Below are 22,865 nucleotides of genomic sequence, written 5' to 3'. Positions count from 1 at the left end.
GTAAGCTCAACGTCTTCAAACATGAAAACAAAGCATACTGTATAGACAATAGGGCTGGGTAATGCCAATGATTTCCCGAATCGATTCCAATCCACAAGGACCCGACTACATTTCCGAATCAATATCAAATTAGAGAAATTGACTTTACTTTAAAATTGGTTACAATACCAATTTAGTTTGGATATAAAAGTGATTCTCAGAAAACTTCTGCTGTAAATTGTACAAGCAAGAAGTAACCCGCAAATACTTTTTATAATGCACCAGGTAAATGTTTACATTAAGAACATCATTGAAAAGGCATATATTAAAAGATTTTGGGATTTTATTAAATTGATACTAGATAACTCAAACAATAAAAATAAACTTGCTCATGGGGTGTGTGTAGTGGAGTGTGGTAGTGTGGTCTAGACCTACTCTATCTGTAAAGTGTCCTGTGATAATTTGTTATGATTTGACACTATAAATAAAATTCAATTGAAAGAAAGATTGATTTTAATTGGAGTATATAGGTATATAGATAGATATAGGTTACCTCTGACAAGGTCCTTCTTAAGGACATGTGTGATCTTGGCCACAGTGGTGCTCTGAATGCTGCACCCAAGTTGCTGGAGAAGGACACGGTTACCATAATGCAACAGTCCACCCTTGAAGATGGGGTAGAGCTCAAAAGGCTGGCCTTTACTGTACTGCTGTGGCTGGGGGCCATGGACTCCCAGGAGGCTTTTCTCCACCTGATCCAGGACATCCTCATTGTAGCTATCCTCGGTGCGGAACATCTCAGCTGCCATGGTTCTGGCAATGCTGCCTTTGTTCAGACTGCTGATCTTCTCAAAGAGCTTCGGAAAAAGCTTAACGAGGTTGAATACAGCAAATATTCGGAGGGGGATAAACTTCGAAAGGATATTAATGAGGGCATTGACATCCTCACTTGTCTGACCAATGACCTCAGACACCTGACTGGTCAGCTTCTCCAGAGCTGACTTGTTCTCTCCGAGAACCACGTAGAGCGCCGCTAGGTACTCCTGCATGGCTGGGACAGCAAATACATACTGCCTCTGATCACTCTCACTGGGATCTTCTGCTAAATGCTTAACGCTTTCTACACTGGGAGCCAAAAAGAAGTCTAGCACATCAGTCCGGAACATGGCCAGCTGATGTAGCTCCTCATCCGTCTTGGTCTTCCCTCCTATCCACTGCTCCAGTTCCTTTTCTGAGAATGACCTGCGTTTGTATGTCACACCGTCAAAAGCAAGTTTCCCAACTGTACGGACTACATACAACATCAGAGAACTCTGGTGTTCCTGTATAGGCACATTTGTCCCTGTCCCTGTGCCCAGCACCTCACCTCCAAAGGTGAGCCTAAGGAAGCTGGTGTATATGCCAGTCAGTGTGCGGATGGGTTCCTTGGCGCCGGTGAAATGGAGGAAGTGTAAGGTAGCACATGTGAGCCAGCAATAGGATGGGAGAAAGCAGGCTGTAGCCAGCTGACTTTGTCTCTGAAGGTTGAGGTAAAGCAGCTCTATGACAGACTGGGCCTCATGGTTACATGCAGTCTCTCCACTCTGCTGCAGGAGGCGGCTGGTGAAGTAGGCCCGCTGGCGCTCCGGGTCAGTGAAGCCACAAATCTGTGCATAGCGACTCACATACTTCTGTGGGATACGGTCCAGGGCAGACAGTCTGGTGGTAACCAAGATGCTGGCCTGAAAAAAATACAGCAGCCTATTTAGAATACATTTTCAAACGCCTAAGCTTGTTACGCCTCAGTTACTTTAATTGATTTTTCTTGGGCAGGAACACGGCATCTCTCATCTCGGCACACAGGTTAATTGCAAAGTTTAACCATTACAGTGTGAAATACAGTTTAACTACCACGGTTACATGAATGCAGTGTGTTCAAAGCATAGGGTTAGGGTACCGAACTCTGTACTTTTTGGGTACCGATTCAAATTAAATCAATCGGTGTCAAATTTGAGTACCTGATATCCATGCACACAACTGTTGCTGCAATTTAATGGCAAGCTGAAACAGGTCGCAGTGTGGTTACACTTCCTCTGATACACACACAACAGTGTTGTTCTCTATGCTCTGGTGACAGGCTGACAGGCTGCAGGGACGGGTTTTGGAGGAGAGATGTAGGTAAGGAGGAGTTTTATTTTGTGTGGTGTCTAAAATGTTCTAAATAAATAACGAAATGTTCAAAGTAAATTGTATAAAAAATAATGTTTATAATGACTTATTTTTACAACTGAAATCAAGTTTTTGTTATTAAAGAGGTCCAAATGTAAATTGTAACCATTTTTGCATAGGCAAAGGTTCCTTGGTTTACCAGTTCTTTAAGTATTAAATGAAAATCAAAGTTAATCCGAAAAATTATCCGATCTGTGACAGCAGTGATACAATCCAAACCGTGAGTTTCGTGATTCGTTGCACTCCTGAGAACACTTATTCTTTTTAACAGAAATACTGCTCCTACTTAGTGCTTGGCAGTATATAGACTTTTTAAATGATAGATTTATTTTAAAATTACATATGGAATGAAACAATTTGTTTGCATCTCTCTCACACACTCCATGTAACCCCGCCCCCACTCTCCCGCTGTTGTCTGCCTGGCTCCCCTTACAACAGGGTCCAACAATAAAGATTCACCGATGCCCTGGAGCCGGTAAAAAGTTATATCGGACCAGTAAATACAATCAGCCAGTTGCCCGATTGGGTCAGTGCTGGAAGAGTAAGCGAGCGAACCTCTGCTCTACTCTCCGAGTCTTCCCTCTGCTCTGTCTGTCACCTGACAGACAGCACGAAGACAGACACAGACAGGCTTGTTTACTTCATAGATTAAATGCCTCTTTTTTAAGATTATTATTATTATTTGGCTGTTTGCTATCGGAGAAGAGGAAGAATTTACAGTAAAGTTGTCAAGCTGTAAATGTACAGCGTAAGTTTCACTGTTGCAGGAGAGGAAAACCTGTTATTGTACTCAGTCAGTTATTGTTATAGAAAACAAATAAAGGAGCATTCTGAGAGATAAGCTTGTTTTTATTTAATATAGACTATTTTAGGAGTGTTGAAATGAATCATTGCATTGATGCATCGCAATGTGGACCTAGACGATTCTGCATCGAGTTCCGACTCCACTACATTCAGGAAGTATCTTTTTTAAGAGCAGATACAATAAAAATGGAAGTTCATATATATCTGACTGCTTGAATTTGTTGATGAAAACCATGTGTAGCAATATATAATAATATTTAGGAGGTGACGCATTGTGAAGTATCGTGATATCGAATCAATTTCAATCATTGACAGGATAATGGTAATTGAATGGTGAGACCAGCGAAGATTCACACTCCTACACTATTTATTTTATAAGATCTTTCATTTACATGTTTTTTTAGCTGTATTTTTTCAAACAGGGAAGGAAACCCTTTGCATTGTATTTGATCCCAGTCTGTTTTATTAAAAGTGCTTGTAAAATCTCCCATGTGGCTTTGACTTTGTAGAAAATACAGAGATATATATCATGTTCGCCATTCAGCCTAAAAATACTGAGATATGATTTTTGGTCCATATCGCCAAGCCCTACTTTTACTCACAAATGTATTAATTTAGTGGAGGGAAATTCCCTTCAAGCTGCTGGAAGTCTGCAGGGCTGAGCGAAAATACAGAGATATATATCATGTTCGCCATTCAGCCTAAAAATACTGAGATATGATTTTTGGTCCATATCGTCAAGCCCTACTTTTACTCACAAATGTATTAATTTAGTGGAGGGAAATTCCCTTCAAGCTGCTGGAAGTCTGCAGGGCTGAGCATTGATCCCCTGTATTTTTATATGGTAACAAACAAAAGTATTAAAAACTGTTGAGTGCCGAAAAATGGCATCAATGTCCGTGTCAGTTTAAAATAAAGGTCTGGAACTGAGGAAAATGTAGGCTCACCGTTATTTAGGACAGGTCTAGCCCTCCACTGGATATTAGTGAAGGTTTCCAGAACAGCAACATTACTCACATTCTCACTTTAAGAAAGGGAACCTGCTTTCTACAGCTGGAAAGCACATTCTAGCCTTCAGTTGTCCATTTTAATTTTCAACATTTTCTTTTACTTTCTTCAGATTACCAAGCTAACAGTAACTATGTGTGGCATGGCAACAAGAATGAGCTCCACATTACCAGCAACCAGCATGGCAGCTTTTTGCACTTCAGGATAGCAAATAGATATATGACAGTGGAAGACAGTTTCTAGGGAAACAGAAGAGTGACAGTGGACTGTCCCTTACCTCGGGCAGGAGATATTTCCTCAGCAGGTTGACCACCACCACATCTGCAGGCAGCGCCTCATTAGGATCACTGCAAAGCTCTGTGGCTCCAATTCGGAAGTCCAGTTTCATCTTCTCCATTCCATTGAAGACAAAGAGCACATCCTTGGCCTGGTTTCCCTCCCCACTCAGCAGGGGGTGTTTTCTCAGGTGGAGGTACTTCCTGCTCACCAGGTCCCTTAAGGAAGCCACTCTATGAGGGAGGGGATTCATCACTTTATTACTAACATAATGTACTTACAGCAGTGTGATGCATGCTCCCCATGCCCAATTTCAGTTTTTTGAATATAGTTTTTTTTGTTTATCATTACAAATCAAATTCATACCATACCATACCATAGATATATCTATGGTACCATCTATGTGCTGGAGCAGTGTTTAGCAAGCAAATAAGCTCACTGACTGCAACGTTATTGTTCATATTTTGGAACAATGTTTAGTAATGACAGTAGTAGTGGTCATAGTGAGTTAAAAAGTGTTGAGATGCACATTGCAAAATGTGTTATGTATCTGAATTGTTCATTAGCTCTGTGTGATATCTGTAACGTTAAAGCTGAACAGACTCACAGTAGTAAAACGGACTTTATTCTGATCCAAAGACTATACATTCTAGTGGAAACACTGTATGTGTGTGCTAAGAGAGAAAGAGAATGTTAGTATTTTCCTCAAGACCTTATGAAATAAACATGCTTGAGTATTATAGATCTTGTTATATTATATTTTTACATGCAATTACACACTTGCCGGTTAAAAAAAGAATGGCTGGTAGATTTGGCAGGTGAACAATAAAGTTAATTTCCATCCCTGCCACAAGAAAGTTTTAAAACACTATGAGGGTAAAGAACAAAACACAAGCACTGAACTGCCTGGGAGTTTGTGTAATAGCTGAATGTTTCCTACAACAACAAAGCACTCGCTATATCTCGCTCTTCTCTTTTCTTTCTCTCTCTCCTGTGAAATAAAGCTGCCTTCAAGTGCGGTTAGAAACGTCGAAATGTATAAACGATCTGACGGAAGACCGTAATTGTGAAATATAAAGTCTACTTGTGCTTTGTTGGGGGGTTTAAGAACACAACAGGACGTCACACAAATGGGCCGTTTCATTGACACTCCCCCCCCCCCGCCGCACCACCATGCGGAAAATTGCGGGTTCCATCTTAGGACCTCTCTTGTTTAGCTTATACGTAAATAACTTGCCATCAATTTGTACAGGGTGTGAAGTTCAGATGTATGCAGATGATACTATAATATACGTCCATGCAAAAACCCCAAAAAAGCAGCTTTTAAACTTAACGCAGCAATGACAAATGTAACTAGCCTGATCCTACCAGACTCTCGAGTACTGAAGGGAAATGAAAATTGAGCGGAAGTAAGTAGGAGGGCGGAGCCAGGCTAAAATGTGGCTTGAATATTTTTCACCTGTGTCTAAATGTAAGAAAACTGTCTGCATGTTTTTTACAAAGACACACTCCGCATCTGACTGATCACAAAGTATATGTGTCTGGTGAGAATATTCAAGTTGTCTCTCATTTCAAATAACTCAGTATCATCCTTGACTCCACCTGGTCTTTCAAAAAACAAGTGAAAAAAGTAATGTGAATAACTAAATACAATCTAGCCAATTTTAGGTATATAAGAAGCTGCCTAACAAGTTCAGCAGCAAAATTATATTTGGATTTAATGATCACCCCCCATCTACTATATTGTATGACAAGCCTGTTCTCTCTCTGTATAAACAGGCCCTCAAAGTGCTAGACAGAAAAAACAATACTTATCACCACTGTAAAATTCTTAACAAATATGCCATCCTTAAGGCTGTTTTATGCTTCTGCATCAACTCCACGCCGTAGCTACGCCGTCGCTCCTGCGGCATCGTGACCCTTTTGGAGTTCACCATCCTTAATGCTAGGGGGTGATAAGTCTGAGGTTATTTGCGAGGTGTCTGCCAGCCAGTTTATGTTAGCAAGCAAATTTTAGCACAACTGCCCACAAAGTACTGCTTGCTGGCGAAGTGCTAATTTCAAAACGTTACTGACATATAGACACTTTACAAACAGATAACACCGTCATTGTAACCAAAATACGTCTGAGTTTATTTGCAAAGCTTGTCAGTGAACTAGCACGTTGCTACTCCCCAGAGTAGGCTGCTTGAAACACCGACTATCAACACACAGGACGAGTTGACCAATCACAGTCTTTGCGGCCTTGTCGCCTTGACGCAAAGTTACACATTTTTGGAGGTGCACGTTGAGCTACGGCGGAGGGCTTGGAGGGGGGTTCGCCGCGACGCAGAGGGGTCTGTGGGGGTACACCATCGATTTGACGCAGAATCAGCCTTTAGTTGGGAAAATCTAATCAAATACAATGACACCTGACTAATGTTCAAGATCCTGAATGGCAAAGCTCCTCCATCACTCAATACTTTTATTAAGCAAAAAACTTCTAACAATAGAACCACTAGGTCTGTTCTGAGAGGGGACTGTCTAATCCTTTACAGGTCCAGCTCCTTTAGTCAATCATGCTTTTCTGTTAGAGCCTCTAATAGGTGGAACACTCTACCAAATGAAACAAGAAACTGCACCACCTACCATAACTTCACACAAAGTCTCAAGGCCTGCCTCTTGGGAAGTCAGACTTGTGAACATTTTTAATCTCCTGGTAATTTTATATTATTGTTGTTATCACTGCTGACCTGCTGCTAACATGTTTTATGTTTGATGTCTTGCCCGGTGTCAAATATAGCCCGCTCTGCATTTCTTGGGTATGTATGAAAAATTAACTTGTATTTTAACTATTTTACCATCTTATTAACGCCTCCCTTCATCTTTTTATTACTGCTTGTTACTTCTTTGCATGGTTGAAGAAGATGGCTCGGGTCTGTGCTGCTTGGCTTTGTTTTGATGCTTGCATGGCTTCTTATACTGAATGTGGATACTGCTGATGTGTATCTGTGCTAATGTCTTGCTGCTTTCTGTAGCTCTCATGGCTTACTGAGAAAGCTTATTTGTTGCTCTAGCTGTCTGTATGGTGTCTTGTTGACTTCTGTCTGTATAGTTTAACCTGTACTAATCTCTTGCGGTTTCCTTTTACTGTGGTCTAAAATCTGGGAAACAATTTAAATCCTAAATCGGATTTTTTTTGTGAAAAAATCTGGCTTTTTTTTTTTTTAGGCCATATTGCCCAGCCCTAGATTATTGTATAATTTGATTGTGTTGATTAGCTCTGATGCTGGGGGAATTGACTTATATTACTTGATTCCAAATTCAAGATATCAGATATATGTGACATAAGACTACGGTGAAAAATGCCACTGATTAATAGAAGGTTGTCTTACTTTGACAGTTGACCAAGGTCCTCACAAGAGAAAGGAACCAGCAGCTTGAAGTGGGACAGGGTGGTCCCTGTGCACCAATCCAGCACCAGCTTTCGGACCACTGTACTTTTGCCTGTTCCCACGGCCCCGTACAGCAGCACATTGAGCCCCCGGCCTTCCCTCCAGACATCAGTGGGATCAAACAGCTGTTCCACAGTCACAGAGGGGCAGGACAGGGGCTGGGTTTGGAGAACAAAACTGAGCAGTCCTGCCTTCTCTGCAGCTTTTCTTTCCAGTATCAGTGGATCCACATGCATGGTCTCGGGGCTGAAGTACCCGCCAAACTGTTTTTCCTCCCGAGGAAGGTGGCTGAACCACAGGAAGAGCTTCCTCTTGTGGATCTCTATGGATTCTGCTGTAATAGAGAGAAAAGAATGGTGTATTTACTAGTGATAGTCACACCACTTGCTTTATTTCCTGAGCCCACTAGATGGCGCTCTCGGTTCTACTAAGGGCTGACATCACACTGAATTGCCATTCCTTGAGCCTTTTTCTTTACACCAAGAGTACCATCTGGTGGCCTCAGAAAATTAATAATATGGTTCACGAAGCTTCATAAGAGAGACACGAGCAGAAAAGTTACTAAAGCAGTCAGGAAATAGATGGTATAGCCTATTCTGTTATCATGCAAAAAAGTTTTATAACTTTATTTTTGTTTTAATAATATTGTTTTTAACTGTTACCACAATTACTAACCCTGTCTCCTACTAACCCTAACTCTGACCAATGTCAAAGATATTTGCTCCCATCAGTCACTTAGACACAAAAACATAGGGAAATAGGGTCTACGTTTAAAAAAAAAAAAAAGAAAAGAAATGGTTACCCTTTAAAATCCTTCCAACCCTTTTTGCTTAATTGATATAATCCAAAGCAGGGTTTAAAAGAAGTGTTTGTTTTTGTAATAAGTAATACTGCTGATACTTGCATGATAACTGACTGATAATCAATCGTCACTCAATTCAACTAATCCATAACTGATTCACTGCATGACTATTACACTTAGTAAGAACCTTTTTGGTTATCTCCTTCATTCAAGTATTTCCAGATCTTGTTTTTATTTTTTTATTAAGAGAATTTCTTGGCAAAACGTGGATGCGTCACACAAATCTGACAGCCAGGCAGCCCAGAACATCTATACAATCACCACAGTTCGAAGGTTGGCACCCGAGATAAGTGTCACCAATTCAGCATCCGACCAAATACTGTATATATATGGTGAAATATGATCACAATGTCCCCTTGTGTTCCCGAGTTATGGCGGTGAATAATGGCCAGAAAAGCAGAACATTATGATGTCACAGTGAGGCTGACCTGTGGGGTATAAAATGCCATCACTTTATCCCATTAGACATTTGTGACAAATGTTGTCATAATTAGTGTATTCATTCTTAAATTATGGCAAAAAAAGTGTTTTGTGAGGTCACGGTGACCTTTGACCACCAAAATCGTATCAGTTCAGTCCAAGTGGACGTTTGGGCCAAATTTAAAGAAATTCCCTCCAGGTGTTCCTGAGATTTTACATTCACGAGAATGGAACGACCACAAAAACATAATGCCTCTGGCATAAAAAGAGTGAGTCGAGTAGAGTCGCGTCAAGCTGTACCACGCAGCGGAAAAACGGCATTATAGTATTTTTTTCATAAATACACTATGGTCATGTTTACCACTGTCCTGCAGCCTTCGATTGATTGATAAAACTCAAGGGAATGAAATCGTAATGAAATCTAAACTGCTAAAATAAACATTTTGTATTTTTCACACTGAAGAAAGCTTTTTACAGTTGCAGTTTTATGAAAGCAGCATTTTGTCATCATCAAGTCATCGAGCTTTAAACCAAGTTGTGCACCTGGTCCTGAGGTAGTGGAGCAGAAGGTCCTGCAGTGGAAGCCAGTGGCTGGGTACAGAGAAACCTCCACCCTCCTCCATCTCCACCTCCATGCTCCGCGGAGCTGACTCAGCTGTCTGGAAAACACAACACATTGCACAGGTTTGTTCAGTTGGCATTGTTCACAATCTTTATAGAATGCATGCAATCCCACAGTCAACAACCCCCTTTCCTCACAAAGTGGATTATTCAAACTGATCCTAGATCTGCCTCACATGGTAGCTGAGTTTATTGGCAGAGAACAGCTGCAATAATATAACTGCGGCGCACTACCGAAGCAAGATGCCATCAACACAGAAACATGTCAGCACGTCAGCGTCGGTGTAGTTTTACTGATGAAAGTGAAAGCCACTCCGCAAATCCATAATATGAAATATCCAATTACGTGTTAAATGTAGCCTGTCAGACTGTTGATCAGATCAATGGGCCTCATTCACCAACCGGTCTTACTTATGTGTTCTTAAACCCCACTTACGTACTTTTTACGAAGATTCTGACATTCACTAATGTATTCTTATCTTGGATTTGTTCTTAGCTAAGAACAAAATCTGCATATATATATATATATATATATATATACACACACACACACACACACACACACACACACATATATATTTATACTTATATTGTTTGTTCTGTTTAACCTGCTTGTTTAACTTATTTTAGAGAATGTGTGACGTGCACCTACAACACCAACACAAATTCCTTGTATGTGTAAAAAACGTACTTGGCAATAAAGCTTTTCTGATTCTCTGATTCTGATTCTGATCAATAGTGCAAACTTTCGAATTTTACTTCGTTACATTTTGCAGCAATTATCTATACTTTCTACTCCACTACATTTCTACAACTTTCCGTTACATTTTCTGATCAGTTTTCCCCCTGCCAAAACGTCTTCCTGACCGTCACACGTTTGTCTCACCAGTGAAGTTTAGTTACCATAGATATGGGGCACCGCCGATCCTTCATCGGCTTCCAAGCCGGCTCCGGTGCCCCAGAGCCCGGCGCAGCGCTGCTGACCCTCGGTAATACAGCCTCCGGTAAAAGTGAAAATGAAAATGTTGGTTTTTTATTATTCCCGTTTTTAAATCATAGTTGCCTCTCCACAGCGTTGTTTACTCCTCCGCCAGGCAGCGTGAGACGCGTTCATATCTTATTTATTTGGCTGGACCTCTTCACATCTCCCCATTTTCGCTGCTTCACACACTTTATTTGCTTACTTGCATGGTTAAAGAAAATAAAACAGTCTTAAAATACACCCCTGACTAAAACCAACCGCATTCCGCATTCATATTTAAGAGAAAACTTAAATATGAAGATATTGGTGAATGAGGCCCAATCTCGAGTAACCATGATGGGATAATTTGAAAATATTAGAGAACGCCCCTACATATCTGACCCTTGGTGTATAAGAAGAACAACTCGCTGAAAACCCCATATGATTCGCATCCATTAGATTGTTCCCAACTATAAGCAGCGAAAAGATTTTATATCTAAGTTCTATTCTGAGACATAAAGCTTCATCCTAGGTAAACTTGCATGTTTATGAACATCATGGTGTGTTTTGCTCAACTGCGTAACAGATGATGTGTTGGATGAGATTGTGCGATTGCCTTCCAAAATTTCAATTTGCAACAGATATAAGGAGTTACAATATAACATTTTGCATCAGGTCTACATATCGCATATCTATATTAAGTATAGAACAGGATCTGCCCCAAATGTAAATCTCATGTAGGTACCAGAATGCATTGTTTGTGGGACTGCAACAAAATGTTTTGTATGCACAGGTGTTAGTACAGCAATAGGTCAGCAGGTGTCAGCAGACCCACTTGTCTGTCTGCTGGGGAAGGTTCCCATCTTTAAATAGATGAAGATGTTATTCAGTCGCTTTTAATGCTAGCCAGGAAAGCTATGTGAAGTGGATCGGTGATGATGTCATGTGGAAATCTCTTATCTCAGAGGTTGTGACTCGTGAAAAACTTGGACACTTGAAATGGTTATCTATGATAATAATAATAATAATAATAATAATAATAATAATAATAATAATAATAAATTGAATTTATATAGCGCTTTTCATGAACTCAAAGTCGCTTTACAGGGTATATAGGTATATGATGTTGCCAATAACCATTGCAGACAGGATTTTCAAACAATATAATAACCTAATTAAGGATTTTCTATGAAATGGGAAAAAGCAGCAGCACTCTGGCCCTTTCCTCCCTGGGTGAGGTGGATAAGGGTGAGGCAGATAAGGGGAAGGCGGTGCATGCTGCCCGCTCTTTCTCAACCTCCACTTCATCATCTAAGGTTGTTTCACATTTTGCCATAGTGGTTCGTAAGGTGTTGGTGTCACATTGGTTAGATGCCTGCCACTGTTTGGCACCAACGTTACCCAGGCTGGGCATGCACTGGCTCCACTTGTTTTTACGTGGCTAACCGTGCTAACACAGTCAACAGTGCTAACGCAGACAAGACTGCTTAACTGCAGAAAACATCGTGCCTCCCCGACCCCCTCGGTCCCGCTAGCTGAGTTATGCCTGTTGACCGTGTTAGCACAGATAGCCACGTAAACTAGCCGCCGCCTCCCCGGCTCTATCATCTCCACCGCTGCTCGTGTCCCCACACAGCTCACATCTTCATGGATGTATTAGCTCGTAGCTCATCTTAGACTAAACTGCAGTGTGGACTGGAGCATGTGAAGGCATCGTGCACGGGCGAGCTGCCAATCTAACGACGCCATACAGTCAACACGGTTTGTTTTTTGAAAGGAACTCTGGGAGATGAGGTCCCAGAGGCCCGCCTGCAATTACATCTCCGCCAAAGCTGCCGCTAGTAACAACCTAACTCAAATCATACGGATTTTTTAAAAAGCAGTTTACTTCGCAGCACAGCAGTCCAGCAGCTGAGCAGAAAGGGCAACTCGGCAGTCCACTAACTTGTTGCTCTCTCTACCAAAATAAGCTTTTCTGTTTTAGGCTAGAAAACGTGCATGCAGGCTGAAATTTAACCGTACAGTTTTGTTGGGATTAAGCTATAAGCAGAAGGAAACTCTGCTAGCTGCTAGGCTAATGTGTAATGGTAAACACTGCAGCTTAATTAATGTGTCTACCTCAGCTGAGAACGGAGAAATGTCTTTGCCTTCCCTACCGTGTAGCCTATTACATTAAACGTTACCTGTCGAAATAATTCATAATAATCTGACACACAAAAGAAACCCCCCATATATTTAATGGATCCTCTTGTGCTCTGAAGTGACTCTTAAGTTTTTTTTTCTCCATTATCTCTTAAATATAGGATAGAAGACAGTCGATGAGGATAACAATGATTATTGCTTTCATTGTATTTTATATCACACAACATCTGTTCTTCTGTAACTTTCACCAGCAAAAAGTTAAATAAAATGGGGTGCAGTATTGCGGTGATGCGGTTATCGTAACAGCCCTACTGTATACCCCAGGGAGATCGTAGCCACTCACCAGAGAAACGTACGCAGTGCCAGAACAGGCATTCAAATGAAAGAGGCACCATTCTCCCTATTACAAGTCACTGTAGCATCACAATTTTTAAGCCGTTATTTTAACGTAAACTAGTTAGTAGTAGTTATGTGAATAAACATTTATAAAGAGGGTTAAGATTTTAATTAAAATATTTTTAAATTGGAAAAAAGCCTAGAGTATTGTATTCAGGCATAGCTATACAATGTGTCAGACTGTCTGGCTCCATATACACAAGAGATTTGTTTAACACCTGCATCACAAATCCTAAGGCAATCATTGAACTTCAGACAGTTTGCACATGAATGACATTTGAGTCTCAGCATCAATAACAATATGTCACCAACCTGTGCAGTGAGCTCATCCTTCTGTTCCTCTGTGTCTTGATGTCATGGACCGTTCTGTGAAAAACAGTAAGCATGCAAAGTGAGACAACATGTGCAAAAGGAACATAAAAAGGTACACTGTGCAGTTTTTGACTACTAGCAGCCCTATGTATTGATGAGCGGGTCCCCATTTAGTTTATATCTCATGAATGCACACAAGGATGCACTTGCAAATGCAAAGGTACAGTATACAGTGAGACGATGATTGTGCAATGTCCCGAAAACACCATCCAAAGGAACATGTTTTAATCTTCTTTAAATAAACAGTAATTGTACCATCGTAAAACACACTTCATTCAAAGTTGACAGAAACAAAATAAAACTATTAAAAGACGTCTTGGTTCTTCCTTCCACTGTTCCAAAAATCACCACTCTGATTTGGTTGAAATAAACCCTTAATTCACCCATTCACATCTGAAAATATGCTGGCTCTATACACGCTAAAAGTATGTTTATTTCAATAGAGTGTGGTGGGTTTGGTGATGGTGATTTCGGGGCTGTTTCATGTTAAATAAAAAGAAATCTTACTCTTTAACAAAAAACTCTATCTCTGTAGGGATCCTTTCCATAATGCTGTCAGACACTTAGAATAATAATCTGAGCCTGTCAGCGACAAAAACAAAAACAGAACGCAGCTGAACATTTATCCTAAAGGGTTACATTGCAGCCCGTACACTGCTGCTAGATACAGTGTTCTCGTACTAGACCAAAGATTTTAAACATTTCATGATTTCAGAGATTTTGGTTCACATTAATCATTCAGAAACCAATGCATGGGAAAATAGGGTCCAGGTTGGAAAAACCGAAACACCTTTATTTATGCATATTAGGACATATTTAATTGATTATCTACATAATTCAACATAAAAGTTCAAAAAACTAGTAATACAAAAAAATATTGTCTTAATGTAAATAATCACCTGGGGAAGTGTAATAGTGATATGTGTTAGTTAAAATATGTCCCCTATTCACCTGGAGTGTCTCCACTTAACATGGGCTGCAATGGAGAACTGGCATCATCCATTTCAGTATATAATTTCCACCACTTGGATCTCTTGGGATTATCAAATTTGATAGGAGACTTTTATGAGACTAAATCAGTTTAAATAGTTTGTGTGAGGTCATGTAGTTTGTACTGAAGTTGTAGGGATGCTGGCCATGACAGTTCTAAGACGTTACACCCAATGCTGTGTAACGTTAACATTACTGTTCTACAGAAACGGCCCATGTTTGGAATAACAATATGACTTAATTTAAACTTAGGTTACAGTATTGGTTAACCCTTTGGCTTTATCTATCCACATAAATGAGAGCTTAATGGATTTTAAATGTGTTTCAAAACTGGTGTTACCATGAGAAGCAGTAACACCAATGACGTTAACACCAGTGAGTTTTTATTAGGAGTCACAGATCCAGCGGAGCTGTGGAACCCTATTGTTTTTCCTAAGGATTCTTCTTCTTTTTCTTATTCTTCCGTTGATAAAAGTCACACTACGGCCTAAACCGTACATGATGGGGGGGGTGCCATTTTCAGGACTGGTCCAGATCCCTGCAAGGACCAAAATTTTGTATTATTGTTCGACATCCTACTCCGAGGCTCTGTACTAAATTTGGCGAAGATCGGCCATTATGGGGCACTATAATCAACGTAGACGCGTTTTGGCCTATAACTCAATGCATTTAAATGGGAAATTTGCAATGGCAATATCTCTGCCGCAGTAAACTATCATCACAAAACTTGAGATTATTGTTCGACATGCCACTCTGTGCCTTTATACCTGATTTGGTGATGATCGGCCTTTAGGGGGCGCTATAATTGAGGTAGAAGCGTTTTAGCCTTTTACTCAATGAATGGGAAATGTGCTATTGCATTTCACTACAGACTTTGGAGCTTGCAATTTCCTGGCTTTTGCCTCGCCATCGTCGTGCTTTGGGTTCTCCTTTTCGCGGGCTCCACTTTCGTGGGCTCCGAGTATCATCAGGGGCGACTTGCATCGGGGGTGACTGGCGCCGGGGAGGCTTGGACCCCGTCATAACTGCTTGCAGTTCTAGTTAAATATGTATTTTACAAAATGAAAGCTACAGCACCTCAAACCACATGTTGCTAATATGCTAAACTCGTAGGTATAACTATTCAAAGAACATGCTACATTATTAAAATATAAAAATTAAATGTGACTACAAAGTATGATTAAAATGTTTGCTTTCTTCAAAGCCTGGGGACAGAAAATTGGGCGTTTCTGTAGAATGACTAATAATAACATTACCGTTTAAATCAGAATGTGAAATGTCCTACATTGTTCTTCGCACATGATGTTGTGATGTTGTGCACTTGATGTTATTTTGTGTTTTTACCTAACATTAACAGGTGTGGCCTGCCTCTACACTGTGAGCTACGAGGCTTCTGGCGGTAACTTCCGGGATCAATAACTTCTGAGCAAAACATTATTAAATCACAAACAACGCATCTTTCCTACCATAGTAAGGTAAACAACGAGCTACAAACTAATTTTCATCAAAATGAGTCGTCCTCCAACCTGGAGAAATAACATTGGTCTCTACGAGCACCAGGCGGTGAAATGGCAGTAAGACGAGTGCTAAGGGACAGTCTACAAACTGTAAAGAGAAACAAAAATATTTATTAATTTAATGATTAAATAAGTTAGTGTCTCCAAACGTACCTCAATTATAACTTGTCTCCTGCTAGTTGTACTACAGCACTTACTTTTCAAAAATAACATTATCTTAAGGTCTGATATGCTGCCACAAGTGTAAATATTGTGTGTGTCCTTTACCTTAGTAATAAGACACGACAAAAAAAATTGGGACACTACTAGACAATATTTTATGGATCATGGTCAGCCTTGACATAACACGAGACTCAACAGGGAGACAGGTTGAGCTCAACAAATTGTGACCTACCTATATGAGACCTATGGCCCAAGTTCAGAATGACTCTTATTAATTTATTCTGTGCTGTTTGCAACCTCCCTTTAAGTCGGTTTGTTAGGCCTTCAAACCAGGAAGTACATGCAAATTCAAAATGATTTAAAATTAAGGCGTCAGCTAAAATGATCATTGTCTAATCATCTAAAAATTTAGAGTTTCTGGCTAAAAACTTTGTGAGCCCGGTGACTTTACTCAGAACCTTGTTGGCCATATTCCTGCCATCCAAGTTGTTTTCTAGAATGCAACCCAGGTATTTTACTTACGTTGTTGCACTGACCACAACATTATTCAAAATGACCCTTAATTCCGAGCATCTTTTCAATCTGTATTTTGAGCCGAACAAGATGGCCTCTGTCTTACCAAAATGTAGGGACAGCATATTGTCAATCAGCCAGTTGTTTACAGAAGATAGCTCAGAGCTCAGGGTACTCTCTAGAGTGGGTTGGTGTTTATGAGACATTAAAAGTGCAGAGTCATCAGCGTAAAAAATAGTTCACATGAACAGGAGTCTGCCATATCATTAATGTTAAAAATAAGGACGGTCCGAGAATGCTTTCTTGCGGAACGCCGCATTCAACTACACTAGGGTCAGACAGCACTCCCCCTAAGACCACCAATTGTTCCCTCCCTGATAGGTAAGACCTAAACCACCTACAAGTGGAGCTGTCCATTCTTATAGTGGGTTGATTTTGCATCTCTAATAAGTTCCTGAGTCTTATTTCTTGCTTGTTTATATAAAATAAAATCATCATGATTTGTAGTTCTATGAAAAGTTTTAAGTGCTTTTTCCCTGGTTTTAATAGCATCATGTATAACTTTGTCAAAACATGCACTAGAGCGCTGTTAAACTCTGATCTGTCTAAAAGGGGTCACCTTGTTGATGATTTTTAAAAATCTGTCTTTAAACTGTGACCATGCTATGTTAACACATGAACAATTTACCACAGCGGACCAATCCACCTCATCAACCAGCATCTTGAAAGTTTCCTGGGAGAAATGTTTAAATGATCTGGATAGTACAGTCTTATGAGAGTAAAATGTTTTTTTTACCAGTTTTTCTTGTGCAAAAAATTATATTATGATCACTTATGCCGTAAGTAATAGTACCACTTTGAGATATTTTTGTTTTGTCTGAAACTAAGATCCATAATACTCTCACAAGTCTTGCTTATCCTCATGGACTGTTTTACCAGCTGTTCAAGACCAAAAGAGTGACACAGGTCCTCCAGCATTTTGCCGGAAGGATGAGCACAGCCCGACACGTTTGTGTTCATATCCCCCATTAAAATCAGCTCAGAGCTCTCTTTGTCTGATAGACTCAAGAAAACCTGTTCTAACCTGTCATAGAAAGTAGTATGGCCTGGCGGTCTGTAGCAAGCCCCAAATAAAATGGGATTGTTTTTTGGTAAACATATGTCCATCCGAACAATCTCTAAATCACTAGCAATGTCATCTCTACAGTTAAAAGTAGGGATGTAACGGTATGAAAATTTAACCTCACGGTTATAGTGACTGTGGAGGTGTGGGGAGAGAGAGGGTGGGGAGGAGGTGGTGGCTCAGGTGAGCAGGCGGGGAGGGACTGATTGTCATAGCTGTAGCGAGTTGTCTAATCATGCGCTCCCTTTTTTTAAAAGCAGTAGCGAGCCGAAGCAGAGAAAGAGCTTTATGGCCGACTGTGAGAGAAAAGACGTGGACACTGTGTGATAAGCTGAACAGAGTGAATTCTTACTCTCGCGACCGAGAGCCTCGGGCCAGGTGGGAGCGAGGGAGCTCCAGGTGAACTGTGGGACAATTCACTGCTGATACGGTCATTAAATAAAGAGCTGTGGAAAATATTCCTCTCCAAGTGTTTGTGTGTATCTGTGAACAGAGGTCTGCAGCAGTGGAGCTGCTACAGTGACCAAAATGATCACAGTTTTCGGTATTATCGCTGTATTTTGTGTGTCTAAGTGTGTTCAATATGTTCAGAAAGCACTGATAGGCCTACACAAGCTGAAATAGTTTCACAAAGTGTAACAGTGTGTCAAAAATATATGCAATAGGCTTGCAAAAACGATTGAAAACTGGCTACTGAAACACCGGCCCGCTGTAGGGTCTCCGGTAAGAACTTGAACCAGAGATGTCTGACTTTGAGATCCAGGAAGATTTATTTACAACTCGAACATGAAGTTAACTATGAAGTTGTATTTGACGTTACATGTGAAGTTGGACGTGGTTCTGAAATATAAACAAATAATGCACATTAATAAGCATCTGACTTACTATAAACATTATTTACCAAAACTAAATGTTATAGCCACCAGCATATAACAAGAAACAATACTAAGAATTACATTAATTTCTCTGTAATAATTTACATAAATGTAACATATTGCTCAGTAACACAAACTGAGAATAAGCCACATCTATTACAGCACACATGTCCATAACGGAGCAAACTTTAATAGCTAAGCACGTGGTTCCACAGCGCTAGTCTGGCGATTGCACCTTGCTAGCAAATTTCCCTAACACAACCTGAATATTAACGCGTGGCTGCACAAGTAATATTAAACAACCTGCACACCTATCAGCTATGCAATAAGAAACACAGCAACAGCAATATTATCAATGCGATAATATATCTCTCTTAACACGGGCTAAACCACATCGTAGCAGAACACTTATTTAAATATGAATAATGTAGCTTTAATGTTTACACAGATAACGAGGCAGTAAAACCCATGACAGTTTAACAAGCTACAGAATAGTTTTAACTTACGTTCTGGGCTACACACATTACTTCAACAAGTCCGAAAACGGGAAAGGAATGATAAAGAAAAAAAGTCTGTTTACAGCTGCTGTTCTGTTCCCTTCTCCTGCCTGAGCGCGAGTAATTGGCAGGAGATCAAAGCGATGACTCTCGTCACATCATCTCAGGAGAGAGAGCAAGTGCTACTATTGCCTTTTTTTACAAGGCTGATAAATGTCCTGAGCACTGTCATCTCCTCCTTCCCCCATGATTCCAACTTCAATAAACGCACTGTAGGCTACGCAGTGCGCACGCGCGGCAACTTCAGGAGACTCGGATGAAGCTGGGAACAGACGGTTTCCACACCGTGGTAAGCCACCGTGATAATAATATTTTAAATGAAAACGGTAATTGTTATCATCAACATTTTTACCGTGGTTTACCGTTTCAACGATAGTCGTACACAAACCCCACCACCCTTTCTATTCCAGTCCTTCCTAACTATACAGTAATTATTAATGGCAATTTCCTCATTGCTTATAGTTTCATCTAACCAACTTTTCGTTAAACAGATAACCCCGACCTCCGACTGTTTCACAAGTTGTCTAATTTCCTCAATTTTAGGTGGCTTCTAACATTAAGATGTAGGAAATGTAAACCTTTCATACTAAAAGTTGATTTAAAGTCTGTGACCTTATCCCCCGGCATCTAGCCATCCGCTGCCTCGCTGTTAGAAGATGATGTCATGTTGTCATGGTCCTCACTACTCCGGGGGATATTCTCAGTTACACTGCGGTGATGGGCACCGGAGTTAGGAGACGGAAAGCTGCACGACCCCGAACCGCAAGCTGCTGGACTGCCAGGAGCCGCCATCATGTCCCCGCTGACGGCCGGGATGTCGCCTCATCTCCGGCACAACGTATCATCCAATGCACCGTCTCTGCCACAGCAAAGGGCTCCGGGAAACATGGACGAGGCTGCAAACCCAAACCTCAGCCCTGGATGAATTAGCTGGGAGGCTAAGTTTGTTAGTCCACTGGCAGCCCCACTGACAGGTGAAGCTAACTGTTGATGTTATAGGAGAACAATAGGATCCATGTTAGTGGACAGCCAAGGATGTGGGCCCAGACTGAATGCAACATAACCGCTATTTGGGCGAGACCCTGGTTAGCAACAACTTTGAGTATAGTACATGTTGGCTACTAACGGTTCGTGAGATATGCGCATAACACACAGACAGACACACAGACAGACGTTCCTGTAATTTATAGATAGATATTAGATCTTTTTTGGCAAAAAATATTTACCAAAATTATGAATATCCTTATTTTTTACTCTAAATTTTTAGATAATTAGACAATGATCATTTTAGCTGACGCCTTAATTTTAAATCATTTTGAATTTGCATGTACTTCCTGGTTTGAAGGCCTAACAAACCGACTTAAAGGGAGGTTGCAAACAGCACAGAATAAATTAATAAGAGTCATTCTGAACTTGGGCCATAGGTCTCATATAGGTAGGTCACAATTTGTTGAGCTCAACCTGTCTCCCTGTTGAGTCTCGTGTTATGTCAAGGCTGACCATGATCCATAAAATATTGTCTAGTAGTGTCCCAATTTTTTTTGTTGTGTCTTATTACTAAGGTAAAGGACACACACAATATTTACACTTGTGGCAGCATATCAGACCTTAAGATAATGTTATTTTTGAAAAGTAAGTGCTGTAGTACAACTAGCAGGAGACAAGTTATAATTGAGGTACGTTTGAAGACACAACCTTATTTAATCATTAAATTAATAAATATTTTTTTTGTATCTCTTTTCGGTGTTGTAGTTTGTAGACGGTCCCTTAGCACTCGTCTTACTGCCGTCTCACTGCTGGATGCTCGTAGAGACCAATGTCATTTCTCCAGGTTGGAGGACGGCTCGTTTTGATGAAAATTAGTTTGTAGCTCGTTGTTAACCTTACTACGGTAGGAATGATGCGTCGTTTGTGATATAATAAGATTTCGCTACAGATCCCGGAAGTTCAAATCTGTGAATATATTTCTAACTTTACCGAAGTTGCTGGCCGTCACTTATTCATTTACTACGTCAGCATCCAGGTAACATCTGGTCTTGGGTCATTAATATGTTTGGGATTGTGTGACGAATCTGGACACAGAGGTAGGCCACAACTGCTGCTGTTGTTAGGTAAACACATGACACGGAAACCAGTTAGTTTAAAACTAGTAGGGACACGCAACACCGGAGCTAAAGTTACACGGGAAGAACCCCGGAAGAGCCGCGCAACCTCTCTTGAGTAACGTTTTGGAAAAGAAAAACAACTTTACCCGGTTCACAATCACATCTCCTACAACTTCGGAGTTACCGATGTAAAGTTTAATAAATAACAATAACAATAATAATAATAATAATAATAATAAATGGAATTAACCTATTGCCTCTTATAAACTTGATTAGACTGAATGATACAGTTCCGATCACAATTTTCCTTTGTAATACCATAAACAGGAAACACGAGTGAATGTAAATTCATGTAAACGTTACTGCAGCTCAAAGTTATAGCCTGCCAGTTAGCGTCACATAGCTAACAGGTTGAACTTATTACTTTATAACATACGGGTTGAACCAGCTATCAGTTTACATTCATGCAAACTAAAAGTGAAATGCCATCATGTCATAGAAAATAAATCCAGTTACATACCAATGTCTCATCGTCCTGCACCCCTGTCTCGCATGTCAGGATCGTGTCAGGACATTGACGTTCATTTCCCACAATATCCAAAAACGTTTCGCAGCGACTAAATGAATACTGTGAAGGTGACACCATGGGTGTATAAAGACAGCTGATGCAGCGCTCGAAGCGGAACCCTGTTCATTCCAGGGGGCTTCTTCTTCTTCTTCTTGTAGGATTCCGGCAGTGTAGACGCCGCTAAGCGTATTACTGATCTCTACAGGTCAAAGTGTGAACTACATTTTTACATACAGTCCTGTGTCATATAGGAACTGCTTTGGAGATCAGTTGATGTTTCTCACTATGTCCAAACAAAGATAAAACAGAAAAAGCCTAAACTCCAAGTCCTGCCAGCCTAACAAAGAATAGTTTTCTTTCTGCCCTAGTTATTATTATTATTATTATTATTATTATTATTATTATTATTATTATTATTATTATTATTACCTACATTCTAGGAAAACATCTTTTACTCTCTCAAGACTCCCACATTCACACAAGCCAGACACGGTTTCCTACAATGCACAAAAACTATGTCGGGGCGGCTTGTGGCTAGGAGGTATGTTGTTGCCCCTCACCCACTAGATTAGGGGTTTGATCCCCGGCTCCTCCGGCCACATGTCAAAGTGTCCCTGAGCAAGACATTAAACCCCAAGTGGCCCCCTGGATCTGTTGTGTAGTCTACGTGATACGCAGGTATACGCAGTATACCCACTAAGAAGGCTCCAGGATTTCCATATACCCACTTAAAAATGCTCAATCAGAATCAGAATCAGAAAAGCTTTATTGCCAAGTACGTTTTTTACACATACAAGGAATTTGTTTTGGTGTTGTAGGTGCATGTCATACATTCTCTAAAATAAGTTAAACAAACAGGTTAAACAGAACAAACAATTTAAGTATAAATATATGTGTGTGTATATATATATATATATATATATACACACACACATACACACACACAGAATGTATTAAAAATAAGAGAGTAAG

The 22,865-nt window shown here is 40.3% G+C and overlaps 1 protein-coding gene across 5 annotated transcripts in view; it reads right to left on the bottom strand.

The window, feature by feature from the left end:
- Positions 1-22,038, bottom strand: part of nlrx1 (NLR family member X1) — a 42,895-nt gene extending 20,857 nt beyond the window's left edge. Inside the window, exons 1-7 of one of the 5 annotated variants that reach the window (XM_078245805.1) lie at positions 21,846-22,038; positions 21,198-21,321; positions 13,424-13,477; positions 9,535-9,650; positions 7,650-8,043; positions 4,277-4,508; positions 533-1,700 (exon numbers count right to left, since the gene is read on the bottom strand). In XM_078245805.1, the coding sequence (XP_078101931.1) occupies positions 533-1,700; positions 4,277-4,508; positions 7,650-8,043; positions 9,535-9,650; positions 13,424-13,440 (1,927 nt within the window). In that variant the 5' untranslated portion in view covers positions 13,441-13,477; positions 21,198-21,321; positions 21,846-22,038. Of the gene's footprint in view, positions 1-532; positions 1,701-4,276; positions 4,509-7,649; positions 8,044-9,534; positions 9,651-13,423; positions 13,478-14,813; positions 15,012-19,807; positions 20,205-21,197; positions 21,322-21,845 lie in introns of all 5 variants that reach the window. The other 4 variants (XM_078245803.1, XM_078245807.1, XM_078245806.1 and 1 more) reach the window with 4 other exon arrangements.
- Positions 22,039-22,865: the final 827 nt, after the last annotated feature.

This window comes from Sander vitreus, chromosome 3 (assembly GCF_031162955.1).
Source record: "Sander vitreus isolate 19-12246 chromosome 3, sanVit1, whole genome shotgun sequence".
NCBI lineage: Eukaryota > Metazoa > Chordata > Actinopteri > Perciformes > Percidae > Sander > Sander vitreus.
Note: the sequence above shows the minus strand (reverse complement) of the source record. Positions and strands in the feature narration are given on the sequence as shown.